This window comes from Grampus griseus, assembly GCF_964374135.1.
Source record: "Grampus griseus genome assembly, chromosome: 8".
Taxonomy (NCBI): Eukaryota; Metazoa; Chordata; class Mammalia; order Artiodactyla; family Delphinidae; genus Grampus; species Grampus griseus.
This window is the reverse complement of record NC_139002.1, coordinates 24,700,526-24,721,317: the sequence shown is the minus strand read 5'-3', so window position 1 is coordinate 24,721,317 and position 20,792 is coordinate 24,700,526. Positions and strand designations below refer to the sequence as shown.

The 20,792-nt window shown below is 34.8% G+C and overlaps 1 protein-coding gene across 3 annotated transcripts in view; it reads left to right on the top strand.

Moving 5' to 3' along the window:
* ATM (ATM serine/threonine kinase) overlaps positions 1-20,792 on the top strand; it is a gene marked incomplete at its 5' end in the record, with an annotated part of 136,091 nt that overhangs the window by 18,187 nt on the left and 97,112 nt on the right. For all 3 annotated transcript variants that reach the window (XM_082660331.1, XM_082660332.1, XM_082660330.1), the window contains 11 exons: positions 1,637-1,800; positions 6,430-6,599; positions 8,258-8,629; positions 10,126-10,320; positions 11,555-11,650; positions 12,456-12,681; positions 14,430-14,555; positions 15,117-15,242; positions 16,180-16,269; positions 17,357-17,528; positions 18,861-19,060. In XM_082660331.1, the coding sequence (XP_082516457.1) occupies positions 1,637-1,800; positions 6,430-6,599; positions 8,258-8,629; positions 10,126-10,320; positions 11,555-11,650; positions 12,456-12,681; positions 14,430-14,555; positions 15,117-15,242; positions 16,180-16,269; positions 17,357-17,528; positions 18,861-19,060 (1,937 nt within the window). The remainder of the gene's footprint in view (positions 1-1,636; positions 1,801-6,429; positions 6,600-8,257; positions 8,630-10,125; positions 10,321-11,554; positions 11,651-12,455; positions 12,682-14,429; positions 14,556-15,116; positions 15,243-16,179; positions 16,270-17,356; positions 17,529-18,860; positions 19,061-20,792) is intronic.

The following is a 20,792-nucleotide window of genomic DNA, read 5'->3' as shown; positions in this document are numbered from 1 at the left end:
GTATAAAGAAAGTTTTTGCTATTTTGAATTTGCTTCTTCATTGAAATATAGAGGGTTAAGTATGAAATCTGTATGTTATAGGAGGTTATGACCTTCCTCTGGATTGCTTTGCTTGGTAATAGTGTCAGTCATGAGGATATTTTTCACACTTTTTTTTTTTTAATTTGAAGCTATGGTAGGTAGCAAATCATATCATGCCTTACCATTTGTTTAGTACAATGCTACGTTTTGTGAGGAATACAAACAAATATGAGACACTATTCCCTGTAGGAGCTGATTATGCAGCAATAATTAGGTGCTAAGAGGTGTGACGCAGACTGTAGGAGTAAAAGAATTTAGAGAAGACAGGATCTTGTTTATCTACATATTGCTTTTATTAGAAAATAAAATAGATAAATGTGGATTGAACCAGCCAGATTAGTCAGTTCCCAAGGAAGATAAATACATATTTGCTAGGGAAACCAGAAATGAATGACTTATCCTCCCTTCATTCATTTATGTTTGTCTTTCACCAAAAGGGTATTGCATGGATGATGTAGCTCCATTCAGTAGACAGGAACTTTACTGGGTGGAACTAGAATTGAATGAGTTCTCTCATGCTTAGGCTATGTTTTGAATCTGGCTTGTACTAGCCTTTGGACCAATTCATCATGGCTAGTGTAATGACCTTATTAAGGACATTAATTGAATAGTAGCTAAAATAGAGGAAAACTGTTTGTAGCCACTTTTTATCAAAAGCAGCTGTGTATGTTTCATGGGCTCTTCTAGTATGTATAGTTAGATGTATTTGTAGCCCATGAAACCACTGGAGATGAAAGAATGGTGGCTTTCCTTAGTTTTTCATCTTTCACATAGCTCTCACCAGAATGAAAATCAGGCTTATTAAGAGATGGTGAGACATGTTTAGGGTTTTAGTTAAGTGCATGTTTAGGATCAATTGAAAATTGGCAGATGATGAGGCTGTCAGAAACATGAATATAGTTTTAGTATACATTAATAGACTTTATTACGTTCTTTAATAGATTAATTAAATTCATTAATAGATTTTAAATAGGTTCTTCGTTTTGTGGGAGGAAACAGCCCCATTGTTCCCCATACTTGTTAGATCGTGGTTGGGAATATTATGCTTACCAGAGTTTGTAGAGTCATCATTTTAAGAGGGACATAAGTTGACTGGAGTGTGTCTAGGGAAAGATGACTGGGATGATGATAAGTCTGGATAACATGTTATTTGTACACTCGTTGAAGGAACTGGTAGTGTTTTTCTCTTAAAGACATACAGAGAAGTTGATCCTTATGTATAAGAGGGACAGTATTAATTTGCTTTGGGGGAGAGAAGAAATTAAAGAAAGTTTGATTGAGATTTTGATTGAATTGGTTAGAGATAGATGAGAATATGGAAGAATTTTATAAGAAATACAGTTAACTGAGTGTGAAATGTGTGAAATGGACATCATTATGAAGTAGAGCTTGTAAGGATATTGTCAGAAGAGCCATTAGTACTAAATAGGCTGGACCAGATGTCTTCTAATGTTTCCACCTTAACAGCTGAATAGTTTTGTGGGAGTTGGCGGTGCAAATGGATTGTATGTATAAATTATATTTTAATTTAATTAATTATTTTTTAAAATTACAGGTGCCTATGCATCAAGAAGGTGGAAGAGTATCTTATACAATGTATATGATCTGCTAGTTAATGAAATAAGTCATATAGGAAGCAGAGGGAAATATTCTTCAGGATCTCGTAATATTGCTGTCAAGGAAAACTTGATTGAATTGATGGCAGATATTTGTCACCAGGTATAGTAGATCTTGTCACATTTTGAAATTTCTCATTCTCCTTTTATTGGCCTGTAAAAAGCGTGTAAAATTACTCGGTACATGTAACTATTCCTTTCTAAACACCATAAATATTTAGCATTGCCCTTCTAACTTAAGAGGTAACTATCTTGCAAATATAAACTTAGGGAAAACTGATGATGAACTTTTCCATTCTTAAGAAAACTGTCTACAAGCAATAAGATTATCCTAACCCTATGTGTTTTCTTTCTTTGTTTTTTTTCCTGATTTAGAAATCACATGACATAAAATTCATTATTTTAAAGGGTGTAATTCAGTGGTTTTTAGCATTTTCACTCTGTTGTGCAACCATCACCACTAATTCCAGAGCATTTCCATCACTGCCAAAACAAACTTTGTACCTATTAGCAGTCAGCCTCAATTCCCTGCTTCCAGTTCCTAGCAACCAGCCACTAATCTACTTTCTGCCTCTGTGGATTTGCCTGTTTTGGACATTTCATATAAATTGAATCATACGATGTGTGGTCTTTTGTGTCTGGCTTCTTTCACTAAGCATAATGTTTTCAAGGTTCTTCCATGTCGTACCATGAATAAGTATTTCATTCTTTTTTATCGCTGAGTAATATTCAGTTGTAGGGATATATTACATTTTGTTTACCCATTCATCAGTTGATGGCTTAATGTTTCTTTTTTTTTCTCCATAGAAGAAATTTTAAAATTTATGCAATTTTTAAAGGTTATACTCCATTTACAGTTATTGCAAAATATTGTCTATATTCCCCGTGTTGTACAATACATCCTTACAATAAACTCCCACTCATAGTTTGTTACCCCCCATCCCCCACTGGTAACCACTGGTTTGTTCTCTGTATCTGTGAGTCTGCATCTTTTTTGTTATATTCACTAATTTGTTGTGTTTTTTAGATTCCACATGTAAGTGATATCATACAGTATTTGTCTTTCTCTGTCTGACTTATTTCACTTAGCATAACGCCCTCCAAGTCTATCCGTGTTGCTGCAAATGGCAGAACTTCTTTCTTTTTTTATGGCTGAGTAGTAGTCTTTTGTGTGTGTGTGTATGTGTATATATATACATATGTATATACACTCACCAATCTTTATCCATTCATCTCTTGATGGACACTGAAGTTGCTTCCATATCTTGGCAATTGATGCTTCTGTGAACATTGGGTGCATGTACCTTTTTGAATTAGTGGTTTTGGTTTTTTTGGATATATACCCAGGAGAATTTTACTGGGTCATATGGTAATTTTAATTTTTGAGAAACCTCCATAGTGTTTTCCACATTAGCTGCACCAATTTACAGTCCCCTCAACAGTGTATGAGGGATCCCTTTTCTCCGCATCCTTGCCACTGTTTTTTATTTGTGTTCTTTTTGATGATAATCATGATAACCATTCTGACAGGTGTGAAGTGATATTATGGTTTTGATTTGCATTTTCCTGATGATTAGCATGTTGAGCATTCTCTCATGTGCCTGTTGGTCATCTTCGTTTCCTCTTTGGAAAAAATGTATGTTCAGGTCTTCTGCCCATTTTTTAATAATGTTTGTTTGTTTGTTTGTTTGTTTTGATGTTGAGTTGTATGAGCTGTTTATATGTGTGAATATTAACCCCTTATAGGTCATATTATTTGCCAACATTTTCTCCTATTCAGTAGGTTGTCTTTTCATTCACTGGATAGTTTCTTTTGCTGTGCAAAAGCTTGTGAGTTTAATTGGGTCCCATTTGCTTATTTTTGCTTTTATTTCCTTTTCTTTAGGATATGAATCCAAAAAAGTATTGCTATGACTTACGTCAGAGGGTGTTCTGCCTGTGTTTTCATCTAGGAGTTTTACAGTATTCAGTCTTACATTTATGTCTTTAATTCATTTTATTTTTGTATATGGTATAAGAGGACATTCTAATTTCATTCTTTTACATGTAGCTGTCCAGTTTTCCCAGCAACACTTATTGAAGAGACTGTCTTTTCTCCATTGTATATTCTTGCCTCCTTTGTCATAGATTAATTGACCATAAGTGCATGCGTTTATTTCTGGACTCTCTATCCTGTTCCATTGATCTATGTGTCTGTTTTTGTGCCAGTACCACACTGTTTTGATTACTGTAGCTTTGTAGTCTTTATAGTCTGAAGTCAGGGAGTGTGATTCTTCCAGCTCTGTTCTTCTTTCTCAAGACTGTTTTGGCTATTTGGGGTCTTTTGTGTTTCCATACAAATTTTAAAGTTATTTGTTCTGGTTCTGTGAAAAATGCCATTGGTATTTTGATAGGGATTGCATTGAATCTGTAGATTGCCTTAAGTAATATGGTCATTTTAACAATGTTGATTCTTCCAATCCAAGAACACAGTATATCTTTCCATCTGTTTGTGTCGTCTTCAGTTTCTTTCATCACAGTCTTACGGTTTTCCAAGGACAGGTCTTTTGTCTCCTGTAGGCAAAAGGTTTATTCTAGGTATTTTATTCTTTTTAATGCAAGGTAAATGGGATTGTTTCCTTAATTTCTCTTTCTGGTAGCTCATTAGTGTGTAGAATTGCAACAGATTTCTGTATATTAATTTTGTATCCTGCGACTTTACTTAGTTCATTGATGAGCTCTAGTAGTTTTCTGGTAGCATCTTTAGGGTTTTCTATGTATAGTATCATGTCATCTGCAAACAGTGACAGTTTTATTTCTTCTTTTCCAATTTGGATTCCTTTTATTTCTTTTTCTTCTCTGATTGCTGTGGCTAGGACTTCCAAAACTGTTGAAGAAAAGTGGCAAGAGTGGACATCCTTGTCTTGTTCCTGATCTTAGAGGAAATACGTTCAGCTTTTCACCATTAAGTATGATGTTAGCTGTGGGTTTGTTATATATGGACTTTATTATGCTGAGGTATATTCCCTCTGTGCTTGCTTTCTGGAAAGTTTTTATTATAAATGGATGTTGAATTTTATCAAAAACTTTTTTGTATCTATTGAGATGATCATTTGGTTTTTATTTTTCAGTTTGTTAATGTGCTATATCATATTGATTGATTTGCAAATATTGAGAAATCCTTGCATCCCTGGGATAAATCCCACATGATCCTACTTTTTTAATATAAATTTATTTTTATTTATTTATTTGTTTATGGCTGTGTTGGGTCTTCGTTGCTGTGTGCAGGCTTTCGCTAGTTACGGAGAACGGGGGCTACTCTGCGTTGCGGTGCGTGGGCTTCTCATTGTGGTCGCTTCTCTTGTTGTGGAGCACAAGTTCTAGGCGCACGGGCTTCAGTAGTTTTCGCTCACAAGCTCTAGAGCACAGGCTCGGTAGTTGTGGCACATGGGCTTAGTTGCTCCGCAGCATGTGGGATCTTCCCGGACCAGGGCTTGAACCCGTGTCCCCTACATTGGCAGGTGGATTCTTAACCACTGCGCCACCAGGGAAGTCCCAGGTATGATCCTTTTACTGTATTGTTGGATTCGTTTTGCTAATATTTTGTTGAGGATGTTTTCATCTATGTTCATCAGTGATATTGGCCTATAATTTTCTTTTTTTGTGATATCTTTGTCTGGTTTTGATATCAGGGTGATGCTGGCCTCATAGTTCAGAATTGTTCCTTCCTCTGCAGTTTTGTGGAATAGTTTGAGGATAGGTGTTAAGTCTCTAAATGTTTGTAAAGTTTACCTGTGAAGCCATCTGTTGCTGGACTTTTGTTTGTTGGGAGTTTTAAAATTACTGATTCAATTTCATTACTGGTTATTGGTCTGTTCACATTTTCTATTTCTTCCTGGTTCAGTCTTGGGAGATTGTACCTTTCTAAGAATTTGTCTGTTTCTTCTAGGTTGTCCACTTTATTGGCATATAGTTGTTTGTTGTAGTCTCTTATGATCCTTTGTAGTTCTGTGGTGTCAGTTTTAACTTCTTTTTCGTTTCTGATTATATTGATTTGGGCCCTCTCCCTTTTTTTTCTTGATGAGTCTGCCTAAAGGCTTATCAATTTTGTTTATCTTTTCGAAGAACCAGCTTTTAGTTTCATTGATCTTTTCTATTATTTTTTCAGTCTCTATTTCATTTGTCTAAAACCTATGCGACACATCAAAAGCAGTTCTAAGAGGGAAGTTTGACCTCAGAAAACAAGAAAAATCTCAAATAAACAACCTAACCTTACATCTAAAGGAGGTAGAGAAAGAACAAATGAAACCCAAAGTTAGTAGAAGGAAAGAAATCGTAAAGATCAGAGCAGAAGTAAATGAAATAGAGACAATGTTTCTTAAGTAAAACTTTTCCCCAGAGATTTGGTTACCATCGATTTCACATGTGAAATATTTTCTTAACACTAAGTTTATGATTTAATATCTTTGAAAATAGAGGTTTTTGCTTTACTTTTAGATGTTTTGGTGCTTTTAGTAAAGTTTCTCAGGAACTAAAACTAATAACTTACTTGGTAATATCTGCTTTCTAGAGAGCCATTATTGTCTGCAAAATGTTTGTCACCATATTTTCATATTCATATATTTCTGTAGTTTATTACTCTTGCTTTATGACTAACCTGTATCTTCATCTAAGAAGGAACATTTTTTCCTAATGAACTATTAGAAACAATAGCAGTATTAAAAAAATAGATTTTCCTTTTGTTGTTTTACAGGTTTTTAATGAAGATACTAGATCTTTGGAGATTTCTCAGTCTTACACAACCACACAAAGAGAATTTAGTGATTACAATGCACCTTGCAAAAAGAAGAAAATAGAATTAGGCTGGGAAGTAATAAAAGATCATCTTCAGAAGTCACAGAATGATTTTAACATTGTGCCTTGGTAAAATATTGTTTTTTTCTCTTTCAATATCATTTTAGTCTCATTAATTTTTCTCACAAGACCCCGGTATATTCCTTTACCTCATTGGCCTGGCCAGAACTAGGTCACTCCCAAAGCAATGACTGACAAAGGGGAAGGTGATTACTAGGACATGTGAGATCAACCACTGTGGTTTATCTGCTGGAAGCCAGGAATAGGGCACCTTTCCTAAGCATATTGCCATAGCAAGGAAGAAGGAGAATGGCTGCTTGGTAGGCGATCGGTACTGTGTGCCTCGTGGAATTCACTGAGTTGTATACCTCAACACAAAGAAATTTTACCATGCTTGGCACCTTCTAATAGAATTAGATTAGGAAGAAATTAAAGATAGTATTCAGAAATCACAGAATAATTTGGACCTTATGCCATGATAAAGGTTATTTTTTACTATTTGCTCTTTTCTTTTTTTAAAATTTATTTGTTTTTGGTTGTGTTGGGTCTTTGTTGCTGCGCACAGGGTTTTCTCTAGTTGCAGCGAGCGGGGGCTACCCTTCTTTGTGGTGCGTGGGATTCTCATTGCGGTGGCTTCTCTTGTTGTGGAACATGGGCTCTAGGTGCATGGGCTTCAGTAGTTGTGGCACGTGGGCTCAGTAATTGTCGCTCACGGGCTATAGAGCGCAGGCTCAGTAGTTGAGGCACACGGGCTTAGTTGCCCCGTGGCATGTGGGAATCTTCCCAGACTAGGGCTCGAGCCCGTGTCATCTGCGTTGGCAGGCGGATTCTTAACCACTACGCCACCCGGGAAGTTCCATTTGCTCTGTTCTTTAGTCTCATATAGCATTTGCAGTTATTTAAGTAATTAAATAAATTGTGGAATTCTTTGGAATCACAAAATATTAGGTCTGTTAGGAATCTGTAGAATTCATGCAGCTCAGCCTTTTTGCTTTACCAAAAAGACAACTGCAACTGAGAAAGGTTAAGCAGCTTGCGTAAGGACAGTTAGAAATTTGTAGATTACAGTCATACTTTTGTTAACAGTGCTGTTTGATTTTTCCTCTGTTGATGTAATGTTTAAATATAATTGAGTTGTGGAAGGAAATCGTATTGATTTAGATACCTATTGCTAAATTTTCTATAGTTGATGTTGCCAATTTCATATTCTTTAATTTGTCCACTTAGTGAAGTTATTTATTGAACACCTACTATGTGCCAAGCATAAGGGATAGAGGGTGAACAAGATATAGTTCCTATTCTTGAGTAGCACTCATTTTAGAGAACTCGCAGCAAATACTTACTGAATTAACTGAATTAACGTCAAGGGAAAACAGTTTTTGGGGTTTTTTGTTTGTTTTACTGTTCTAGAGGAATATTATTGGTGGCCGAAGAGCAGGGATGTGTGTGATAAGTAAGAAGTAGAATGTTGGTAATTTAGTTATTTAAAGTTACTGTGTAAGCAAAATATGATAGCTTACCCAGCTAGCCTAAATGTTTTCAATCTTCTTGCCACTTTAGGAAGTAGGGCCTAATAAATATTAAGAGCCAGTTTATTATGAGAGTAGTCTGGAAAATGATGATGATAATATTCTAATTAGGATATTATAAGAGTACTATGTCTATATATTTTCTTTTAGCCTCTTAATGGATTTGAATAATTTTCAAATTATTTATACTTTTTTTAGGTTACAGATTGCAACTCAATTAATATCAAAATATCCTTCAAGTTTACCTAACTGTGAGTTGTCACCATTACTAATGATACTACACCAGCTTCTACCTCAACAACGATATGGGGAACGCACACCATATGTGTTACGATGCCTTATGGAAGTTGCATTGTGTCAAGGCAAGAAATCAAACCTAGAAAGCTCTCAAAAGTCAGATTTATTGAAACTCTGGATTAAAATTTGGTCTATTACTTTTCGTGGTATAAGTTCTGAACAAATACAAGCTGAAAACTTTGGCTTACTTGGAGCCATAATTCAAGGCAGTTTAGTTGAAGTTGACAGAGAATTCTGGAAGTTATTTACTGGGTCAGCCTGCAGACCTTCATGGTAAGTTGACTATGGATTGTATTCTATTTTGCAACATATATATATATATATATATATATTTTTTTTCCCCCCTGAGTTTTGTAATTTCTAACTTCAGTTAAAGATATGTTAAATTCTGTTTCAGATGCTTTTGTTGCTTGTCCGGGAAGTCTTAATAAATAAATAAGTGTAATTTAGTTTCAAATGTGAAGAGATTACTAAGGCCAGTTTTAAAGAATTAAGTGTTTATATTTCTTTTATTTGTAATTGACAATTATTTTTTGCTCAATCTTCATAAACTTTATTTTTTTTTAGTACTACATACTGTTACAATAAGAGATAGTTCTTAATCAAGAATTTTCTCAAATGTAGTCAGACTTTTTAGAATTTTTTTGTGTTCATTTAGTCCATAGACGTTTACTAAATGTCTACAGCATGCCAGGCACTGCCCTAAGCATTGGAGGCACAGTGATAAATAAGATAGACAAGGTCGCTGTCCCTGAAAGAGCTTACTTTTTTTTAAATTGAAGTATAGTTGATTTACAATGTTGTGTTAGTTTCTGGTGTACAGCAAAGTGATTCAGTTTTATATATATGTGTGTGTGTGTCTGTGTATATATACACACACTCACACACATATATATATTCTTTTTCATATTCTTTTGCATTATTGTTTATTACAGGATATTGATTACAGTTCCCTGTGCTATACAATAGGACCTTGTTGTTTATCTATTTTACATATAATAGGTTTTTTTAACATCTTTATTGGAGTATAATTGCTTTACAATGGTGTGTTAGTCTCTGCTTTATAGCGAAGTGAATCAGCTGTACATATACATATATCCCCATATCTCCTCCCTGTTGCGTCTCCCTCCCACCCTCCCTATCCACCCCTCCAGGTGGTCACAAAGCACGGAGCTGATCTCTGTGTGCTATGTGGCTGTTTCCCACTAGCTATCTATTTTACATTGGGTAGTATATATAAGTCCATGCCTCTTTCTCACTTCGTTGCAGCTTACCCTTCCCACTCCCTGTGTCCTCAAGTCCATTCTCTATGTCTGTGTCTTTATTCCTGTCCTGCTCCTAGGTTCTTCATAACCTTTTTTTTTTAGATTCCATATGTATATGTTAGCATATGGTATTTGTTTTTCTCTTTCTGACTTACTTCACTCTGTATGACAGACTCTAGGTCCATCCACCTCACTACAAATAACTCAGTTTGTTTCTTTTTATGGCTGAGTAATATTCCATTGTATATAAGTGCCACATCTTCTTTATCTATTCATCTGTCAGTGGACACTTAGGTTGCTTCCATGTCCTGGCTATTGAAAATAGAGCTGCAGTGAACATTGTGGTACATGACTGTTTTTGAGTTACATATAATAGTTTGTATCTGCTAATCCCAAACTCCTAATTTATCCCTCCCCCACCTCCTTTCCCCTTTGATAACCATAAGTTTGTTTTCTATGCAAAGAGCTTACTTTTAATATTAATTGTCCTTTGTTTTGCTGTAGTCCTGCAGTATGCTGTTTGACTTTGGCACTGACCATCTGTGTAGTTCCAGAAACAGTAAAAACAGGAATGGAGAAGAATATATATGATGTAAACAGAAATTTTTCTTTAAAGGAATTGATAATGAAATGGCTCTTATTCCATCAGTTAGAGGATGACTTTGAAGACAGTGCAGAGCTGCCTCCAATTCTTCACAGGTAATTTGAGTTCAGTTAGCATGCTGCTGGCTTTTGTTTTGTTTTATAAGGTGCCCTCCATTTCTTGTTTGATATTAGATGGCTTTATTTTACAGTGATCATACAGGATTTCCCAGAATTAGTCCTAGAGATTAAACAGTCCCTTTGTTTTTATAGTGTTCTGTATCTTTGTGCCTGGATCTTTGTCCAAGTTCTTTTACTTTGTTTTCTCTCTCTGCCTAGACAGTGAGAATAAGGGGGATGTGCATGAAAAATATGTATATATTTCTTTGAACACTTATATGTTCCTTTGTGATCGTCTGTAAATAGGTCCATCTGAACATATATCCAACTCATGTATATCCTGGAATCATAATGAGAGTATCTTCTAGGCGAAATATTTTAATGAGGGGAAGAAATGAGAAAAAGCCAAAATGGGACTTAAGCACTAGGATGGGAGCAGTTTGCCCACTTAACCTATCCACAGTCAGTAAATGGAACTGAGTGATTGGAGGACAGACCTCTGGATCCTAGTGATTTTACTTTAATGCCTTTTTTAAAAAAAATTTTTATTTTTAAAATTTTTTTATTTTTTGGCTGTGTTGGGTCTTTGTTGCTGCGTGTGGGCTTTCTCTAGTTACAGCGAGCAGGGGCTGCTCTTTGTTGTGGTGCATGGGCTTCTCATTGCAGTGGCTTCTCTTTGTGGAGCACAGGCTCTAGGCATGTGGGCTTCAGTAGTTGTAGTATGCGGGCTGTAGAGTGTGCAGGCTTCAGTAGTTGCAGCGCATGGGCTCTAGGGCACATGGGCTTCAGGAGTTGTGGCATGTGGGCTCAGTAGTTGTGGCTCATGGGCTCTAGAGCGCAGGCTCAGTAGTTGTGGCACACGAGCTTAGTTGCTCTGCAGCACATGGGATCTTCCTGGACCAGGGTTTGAACCCATGTCCCCTGCATTGGCAGGCGGATTCTTAACCACTGCACCACCAGGGAAGTCCTACTTTTATTTCATAATTGTTTATGCTCTTTAAAAATTCAGTATGAGCCTGCTTCTAGGAAGTGTTGAAAATGATAGTAACGTGAAATGTATGCTCTTTAAGACCTGTTTTCAGATGTTAAATTCAGTAGAGATGAAAGTAGTTTTAATTTTGGATCCAAATTTTAGAGGTCAATATTTATAGCTAAACCTGGGTGTTTAAGTTTAAGAATGCTTTAAATGGCTTTTGGTCTTCTAAGTAAAGATTTTTATTTTACTTTATAGTAATTTTCCTCATCTTGCCCTGGAGAAAATTCTTGTGAGTCTCACTATGAAAAACTGTAAAGCTGCAATGAATTTTTTCCAAAGTGTGCCAGAATGGTATGTTATCTAATAGAGTTCTGTGTTATTTTAAGATACGGCTTTAATTAACAAAGATAATATTTTAGCAGAGTAGTAGCTACATCTTAAAAATTATGAACTGAATTGGTCAATTAAAAAAATCATAACTGTTAGCAAGGGAAAAGTTTCTTTTAATTCAATAATTATACTTTATATCCTATAGTTTATATTTATGCTGGGATATTAAGAACATAAACATCATGTGGAAATGAGTTCTTTAAAGATGTGACCCATTTTTATATGTCAAATAAAATCTGACTCTTCGCTAAAAACTAATGATAATTGAGGATAAGGGAAACAAGAATAAATCTGAAAACCTCATTTTAGTTGATTGACTCAAGAGGCTTATGTTTATCACTGTGACTGAAAATGATTCACTGCCATGAAGATTCCTATTCTTCCTCCAGAGGGCATAAGATGAAAAAAGATCTATATTTTGGAGAAATCGAAGGTGAAAAAAGGGAACTGTTTTCAGATAATGTTATTCTTAGTGTTTATATCTGTTGTTAATTTTTTTTAATACTTTCTGAATTTGCCTTTGAAACTGTAACTTTTATTTTTTTGTTTATTAGTAAAATTTGCTACTGAATAATGAAATTCTATACAAGTAATTATTAAAATCCAAAGAAGAGAAGCATTTAAAAGAATAATTCACTAATTGTATAAGCAGTCTTTGAATAATATAGATGCTATTAATGTTTTTATTTGTAATAGATTGCTGCTATATGAAGATGAAATAATAGATAATTTGATTTCACAAATTAAGAATCTTATTTCTTTGAAGTGAGCAACACCAAAAAGATACAGAAGAACCTTCATTCTCAGAAGTTGAAGAACTATTTCTTCAGACAACTTTTGACAAGATGGATTTTTTAACCATTGTGAAAGAACATACTACAGAAAAGCACCAATCCAGTGTAGGCTTTTCTGTCCACCAAAATCTCAAGCAATCACTGGATCGCTATCTTCTGGGATTGTCAGAACAGCTTCTAAATAATTACTCATCTGAGGTGAGATTTTCAAAACAAACTAAAGCCTATATTTGATTCTACTTTGGTAGACTGTTAGGAAGCTTAATTTTAAAAGCAAAGTAGTAGCACATGGCTATATATAGGGAAAATTCAGCATGAAAAAAAGGAAAACTGAAGAAAAACAATTTGACTATTTTCTTTTACCAGGAATTCTCATAGACATTAAAGAAGTAGAATTCTTTCTGTGAGTTGATGAGTAGTAATAAAGGTTTTGAGCATAGTGATTGTTTGATGAAAAAGAACCTCAATACAGAGGAGGGAAATATTACAATAACAGAAAATGACATAATATAAACTGATCTAATAGATTTTGGTTGCACTTGAAGAGGGAGAAGTCATTAATAAATGAACTAGCAGTCACCCATATTTTAGAGGTCCTTTAGTAATGTCTCACATATCATTTCCTTTGTCCTCTTAAAATCACAAATTCTCTTCGTGTGTGCTGTTCTCTTGCCAAAACTCCTGTGTCTTTCTACCCATTTCTATGTGTTCAGATAATCCATATGTCAAAATCCTTGCTAAAGCCTTTCTTAGATAATCTCAGCCGTACATCTTTTAATTTTAATAGTACTTAATATTTCTTTTTCTTTTTTTTTTTTTTTTTTTGTGGTATGCGGGCCTCTCACTGTTGTGGCCTCTCCCATTGCGGAGCACAGGCTCCGGACGCGCAGGCTCAGCGGCCATGGCTCATGGGCCCAGCCACTCTGCGGCATGTGGGATCTTCCCAGACCGGGGCACGAACCCATGTCCCCTGCATCGGCAGGCGGACTCTCAACCACTGCGCCACCAGGGAAGCCCAATATTTCTATTTTTAAATGACACTTAGCATCTTCTTTGTACCATATACACAAATATCTCTTAAACTATGCTAGAAGCTCATTAAAAGGCATATATAATTTTTATTAATCTTTGTATCTTCTGCAGTGCTTAGTTATATGATAAATGATAAAATATTTGTTGACTAAAATAAAACCTACAAGCTACTCAAAGGGGTTGATTCAGTAGCCATAATTAATGATACAAACAGCCAGAGAAGAGACAGTGTGCCTATTTGCTCTATCTTGCCCCTATTACTGACTGACTTCTGGATTATAGTTGTAACCATTTTCATTACAAAGTAATGAGATCTTCCGTGTTTTCCCCTAAAATGATATTTCATACGATATAGGAACAGAAAAATCTGAAAATTTTATTTTTCTGTGTAACCTTTGCACATTCTTACATAATTCTATAAAATTGGTTAAGCAGTATCTACTGGCAAAAATGCCTTGTGCTAGTCTGTGGAGTGTAAAAAGCTGAATAAATCAAGGTTCTTATCTCTTAGAAGCTCAAAACATCATTTTAATGTCTCTTATTATGAATCTAACTTCTACTCATGTTCTAAGAGTTACAGACATTTATTTGCCTATCAGTTTTTTTTCTTTCTTTTCTCCTTACCTCAGATATTTAAGGGCTTGTGTGTGTAGTACATTAAGCCACTTTAAGAAGAGATATATTACTTGGCCATTAGGACATACTACTTCTGTTTTTCCTGAGAACCCTGGTTATCACAACTCTGCAGGGATCCCTCAGATGGTTTTAGAGATGATCAGAATTATGCCACTATTAATTCAATTAACTGAACTTTTGTTTTTTAATATGTACATAAAATTTGCTCTTACAAAAGATAATAGTACTCGAAATGATTTACAAAATATAAAAATTTTTTATTTGGGTTTTACTTTAAGACTTCAAATTCAGAAACGCTTGTCCGGTGTTCAAGTCTTTTGGTGGGTGTTCTCGGCTGCTATTGTTATGTGGGTGTAATAGCTGAAGAGGAAGCATACAAATCAGAATTATTCCAGAAAGCCAAGGTAGGAAGATTTATGTCAATAATGTTTTGGATTAATTTGAATGAAATATATTCCTGGGAAAACTGGTATATTTGTTTGGAAAACAAATTTTTATATAGGTTAGCTCTTTCTTTTTCATTTATGCAGTCTGAGAAGAAATGATAGTTGTATCTCCTTCCTTAAATTTGAAATTATTTTAAGCCAGCTATAAATACAGTAATTGAAATTATATCACATTAAAATTTAATCTCATTAACAAAAGTACTGGTGTTTATCTGTACTTTAAAAATTTTTTCCCGGATCAGTTATCCTAAAGAATTTTTAACCAGGAGTGTTAATCTAGTAGGCCCTAACCATGAAACTGACTTTTATCTCTGGGTGCTGTTCTGTCAGTTGTGTGATTTGTAAGGATAACAGGTATAAGATTTGTTGTTTTTAAAAATTTGTTCATTTTTAATTATATTTTATAACCAAGTATAACTTCTTAAAATGATTACTTTTACTTCTTAAGTAAAACAAAAAAGCAATCAATCAGCTATGATTTTAACTGAAATTTGGATTTTTTCTCCTTTTTTTTAATAGTCTCTAATGCAATATGCAGGAGAAAGTATCACTTTGTTTAAAAATAAGACAAATGAAGAATCTAGAATTGTTTCACTGAGAAATATGATGCATCTATGTACATGTTGCTTACATAACTGTACCAAGGTAAGATGTTCCTACTTGACAGCATAGCCTACCTAGGAGGATGATAACTGGTTGGTGCTGTTACTATTTTTTGGGTCCATTCATAAGTTGATACACTGATTTTAAATTAAATTGGTAAATTAAGATAGTATCCAGAGGAAAAAAGCAACAGGTAATATGAGTTTCTCATGAAACTAACTGCACGAAACTAACCTTCTCAGGAAAGTTTCTGAGATTATTTTACCCCTTTAATATACAACTGATTGGTGACTCTTTTATTGCCAGTGTATTTTCATTTATTTAGTAAAATCTTGTTGACTACTAAGTATGTGATGTGCATACCAGTACACGAGGGCTAGTGGGCACTGCAAAGATAAACAGTTCTAGCACATACATTACTCTCTTTTGCCCAGGTAGTCTTACATAGCATTTGGTAGAAAGGGTGCTACTGTGTGTAATCTTTGTTTTGATTTGGAGCAGGCCTGAGGGGTAGCTGAGCCAAACCAGAGTATTGATAATAACTAGAAACACTTTTTAAAGCTAATGTTAAGTACATGGCCATATATCAATATTATCAGCATGTATTTTTGGATTTTTAATGTGTTTTTTTGTGTTTTGGTATAAATGGGGAAGGAGAGAGTGGATGAATAAACTCTAAGCTATGATTATTGCTTGCTTATGTTTAGGGGCAGTAGCTGGTATTTTACTTTAATGTTATTTATGCTCAATGAAAGATATTTGCTATAGTTATTATTACTTTAAGAAAAGAGGTTTGTATGTTTGAAGCAAGTCATATCTTGCTCCTAATAGTAAACTCTTTATCCATGCTTATTCTGATAATTTCCAGTGTAAAATAAAATCTGCATTTCATTCAAGATAGAGAAAATATTATCTGCAAAGAATAATTGTTTGTTTTTATTTCTTTGTTTGCTTGGTGTTTTGTTTGTCTTAATTACAGCACAGTCCAAATAAGATTGCATCTGGCTTCTTCCTGCGATTATTAACATCAAAGCTAATGAATGATATTGCAGATATTTGTACAAGTTTAGTAAGTATGCTTCCTATTTTACTACCATATTTCATTGATTCTAAGATGCTTTTTATAACTTTGAAATGTCTCTTGAAAAGGGATGCATCTCACAGAATATGGTATGTTATATTTTTAAAATGTGGAAATTAAATAAAGTTATTTGGTTTGCAGGGGGGAATGTATTTGATTGCTTCTTAATATCAATACCTAGCATAGTGCTTGGCTGTTAATTTCTCAATAAATAATAATAGACCAAGTGATTGGGAACTAATCATCCGGACTCAGTACCTTTTTCTATATGACATTGTACCAAAATTCAAAATAATTCTCTATTCTTAAAAATAAAAAGAAAAACCTTGCCAGACAAGCAACATATTCTTATTGTAATATTTATATTTCTTTTTCCATATAAATGGGCTTACATACTTTTTTGTCTGGAACAGTGCCTGGCACATAGTAGATATTCAAATATTTAATGAGTGAAAGAATGTTCTGTAACTTGAGTGTTTTCATTTAATAATAAATCTTGGTCATTTTTCCATGTTGCTACTACATAGGGGTATACCTATGTAGACTTTTTTTTGGGGGGCAGTACCATGGTATTTCATTATATATGGGAATAGTATATATGTATTTTAACCCAACTAATCTTAATTAAAATTTTAAATTTTTTTTTTTTAACAAAGAATTCTGCAGTAAATTTCTTATACTTTCATCTCCTTCTATTTGTGCCTATGAAGGATGTAGGATAAATTCTAGAAGTGAAATTGCTTGTTCAAAAGGAATGTAAATTTTACTTTTCGATGGATAATGTTATTGTCCTCCAAAATAGTCTTACCAATTTATAATTTTACCTACACCCTCATCAATTTGGGGTAGTATGAAACTTCTTAATATAAGAAATCATTTGTAAAGATTGTGTATTATTCTGCTGTGTAGACAATACAGTTTATATATCTGTTTTCCTGTTGCAGGACATTTAATAGAAATAATACTGCAGGGTTTCATACACTTGAATCTTGAATTGTTTGATTAGGTCAGTTTTAACAACAGCATGCTTCTGAAAGAAGCCAACTTGGAACGTCTTTCTTTCTCTGATTTGAAGGTATCCATTATCAAAAAGCCATTTGACTTTGGAGAAGTAGAATCAGTGGAAGATGGTACTGATGAAAATCTAATGGAGATGGAGGATCAGTCATCCATGAATCTATTTAATGATTACCCGGCTAGTAGTGTTATTGATGCAAATGAATCTGGAGAGAGCCAAATTACTATTGGTAAATATATTTTTACTGCATGGGATTTTTTTTTACCTCTTTACATTGATTTGGTATTATGAAAGGCCTCATAGATACTAATTTTATGTGCATTTTATTTCCTTTTTGTATAGTCTATTGAGATTGTTCACCTCTATACATTTTAGAATTCCCTGATTTTTAATTGAATTTATTAGTTTCCTATTTTATTCTTCATGGGGGAATTTAAAATAATTATTAAATAAATAAAAACATATAATAGGTTATTTGGAAAATAGAAAGCAGGATAGTGCAAGAGCACCCATAATGCCATCATTGTTTACCTTTTTCTGTTATTCTACATAGACCCTTTCAAAATTATAATCAGCATTAACATTCAAATGCCTTTTTATACCTTGTCTATTTTCTTTCAACATTAACTGTAAGCATTTTTTTCATTTAGGTACTTGTGATATTGATAATCATACTTTTTAATGGCTCTATAATATCCCAATTAACATACATACCATAATTTACTAGAGCACTTTTTTTTTTAACTTATTTATTTTTTATTTTTTGGCTGGGTTGGGTCATAGTTGCAGCACGCGGGATCTTTGTTGCGGCATATGGGATCTTTCATTGTGGTGTGGGCTCTTCTTTTTTTTTTTTTTTTTTTTTTTGCCGTACGCGGGACACAGGCTCTGGACGCACAGGCTCAGCGGCCATGGCTCACGGGCCCAGCCGCTCTGCGGCATATGGGATCCTCCCGGACCGGGGCACGAACCCATGTCCCCTGCATCAGCAGGCGGACTCTCAACCACTGTGCCACCAGGGAAGCCCCATGGTGTGGGCTCTTTGTTGCGGCACGCGGGCTTCTCTCTAGTTATGCAAGAGCTCCAGAGCGTGTGGGCTCTGTAGTTTTGACGTGTGGGCTCCAGAGCATGTGGGCTCTGTAGTTTGCGGCACGTGGGCTCTCTAGTTGAGATGTGTGGGCTTAGTTGCCCCATGGCATGTGGGATCTTAGTTCCCCGACCAGGGATCGAACTGGCTTCCCCTGAATTGGAAGGTGGATTCTTAACCACTGGACCACTTTTTTATTGTCAGAAATTTAGATTCCTTTCTAACAGTATTGCAGTGAATATTTGTCTATATAGATTTTTCCATAGATTATTTATTGATGACAGAATCCTAGGGTAACCTTTTATGAAGAATTTTGAAGCTTTTAGTGTGTAATCAATTTCATCATAATTTTGCTTTCCATATATTTTTATCTCTTTTTTTTTGTTGTTCAAGGGGAAGATATTTATGTTAATATTCAATGTATGTATTTGTTGCACACCTCTGTTAGTCTTAATAAGTGCTTTTTATTTTTAGGTGCCATGAATCCTTTAGCTGAAGAACATCTGTCAAAGCAAGATCTACTTTTTTTAGACATGCTCAAGTTCTTGTGTATGTGTGTAACCACTGCTCAGACCAATACTGTATCATTTAGAGCAGCTGACATTCGAAGGAAATTGTTAATGTTAATTGATTCTAGCATGCTAGACCTTACCAAATCTCTCCATCTACACATGGTGAGTTCAGTGAAATGAAGAAGTGCTTCATTTGTGTCTGATGTTGCTAGCTAAATGTAATGGACTGACATATTAGAATCTTATAGTACCTTTGAAGACTTGAAATTTCTTCCTTGAGAAATGAATCTGAGACTAGTTATAAAATACACTTTTCTTCTAATATACTGTGAAAAAAATTTAAGTGGATACTGAAACATTAAAACTTGGATGGACTTGGATAGATTTATTCTCTTTGGGTGTAATTATTATTATTTTAAACTAGGCCAAGAGCCACAGACTCTGAATGTAAAAATAATACTCATATAACATTGCTGTTGAAGTCTGAATCTTGCCTTGACCTTGGTTTATATGCTTTAAAATTTTTAAATGTAATTTCAAAGTGACTGTAAAGTTAAAATACTACAAAACTCCCATATTTCCTTCATAAGCCTCTGTAGTTAACATTTTACCACATTTGACTTATCATTCTCTCTCTTTGCACACTACACACACACAAACACACACAAGCACACACTTTTTTTCTGAACTATTTCAAGATTAAATATTCAGACGTGATGCCCCTTTACTTCAGTGTGTATTTCCTAAAAACAGTGATACTCTCCTATATAACCATAGTATAATCATCAGGAAATCAACATTGTATCATTGAATTTACTTGTCAGGTCTGTTCAGTTTTTTTCAGTGTGGAACAGTTCCTTTGTCTTTCCTTATCTTTCACAACCTTCATATTTTTGAATAGTATAGCCACTTGCTGTATGGAATCCGTCGCTTTGAGTTTATCTCATGTTTCCTCGTGATTAGATTTAGACTTAACAAAAGTAATCTCTCTCCTTCCCTTCTCTCATCACTTTACTCATCTACTGATAGATATCTCCAATTCCAATCTAACATCATAGGATTTATTTTCTGTGTCCATATTTGTAGCTCCCTTTTCCAACAGTAAGAAACCAGGCTTCCTACTTAACCTCAGTGCATTTACTTGTTTACTCAATATTATTACATGTAACTTATCTCCCAACCATGTGGGCCATACCCTTAGCCCCAGTGCTGGTGAACATGTGGGGAGAGCTCCTGTCTCAGCAGATATCCTGGATGAGTCCATGGTCATATCTTAGTCCCAGCAAATTGGCAAACATGGCAAGTGATTTCCCCAGCCCTGGGAAACATGCCAAGTTATTCCCTAATTAGAACCTCTTGGAAACATTCAGGTTGAGTCCCTGGTAGAATTCCTTGTCATGTTCTAGCTGTGGTGAACGTTCTGGTTGATCCCCTAGCCCCGGCAAATATGCTTATTTGAGCCCTGTTTGATTCCCTGGTTTCAACCCTGGCAAATACTCTAGTCAAGTCTCTAGCCCCAACCAGTGGGGAGGGCTGTATGCTTTTCTTGGGACTTTGATGTTCAAAGTCACTTCAAGACACTTAGTAACATCACACATGGCAAATATTTAAAATGGTCCAATTTAATATTCTTTTATAGTATCAGAAGGAGTAAGAAACAATTTTCTACATACAGATGATAGGAAAAAAATGCCTTCTGATTCTTAATACAGCTAGAAAATTATTTGTCAGCTGTCAGAAACTGGCCGCCTCGTTATAACTACCAGCTATAACAACCGGTAGTTGCTGAGTAGCCCTTTATATCCATCGTTCCATAGAGAGCCTTACAAGATTGCCTTATAGGAAGATAAGTCAGGGTATTTGGATTCTTCACTGCCCATAATTATCTCTGCTT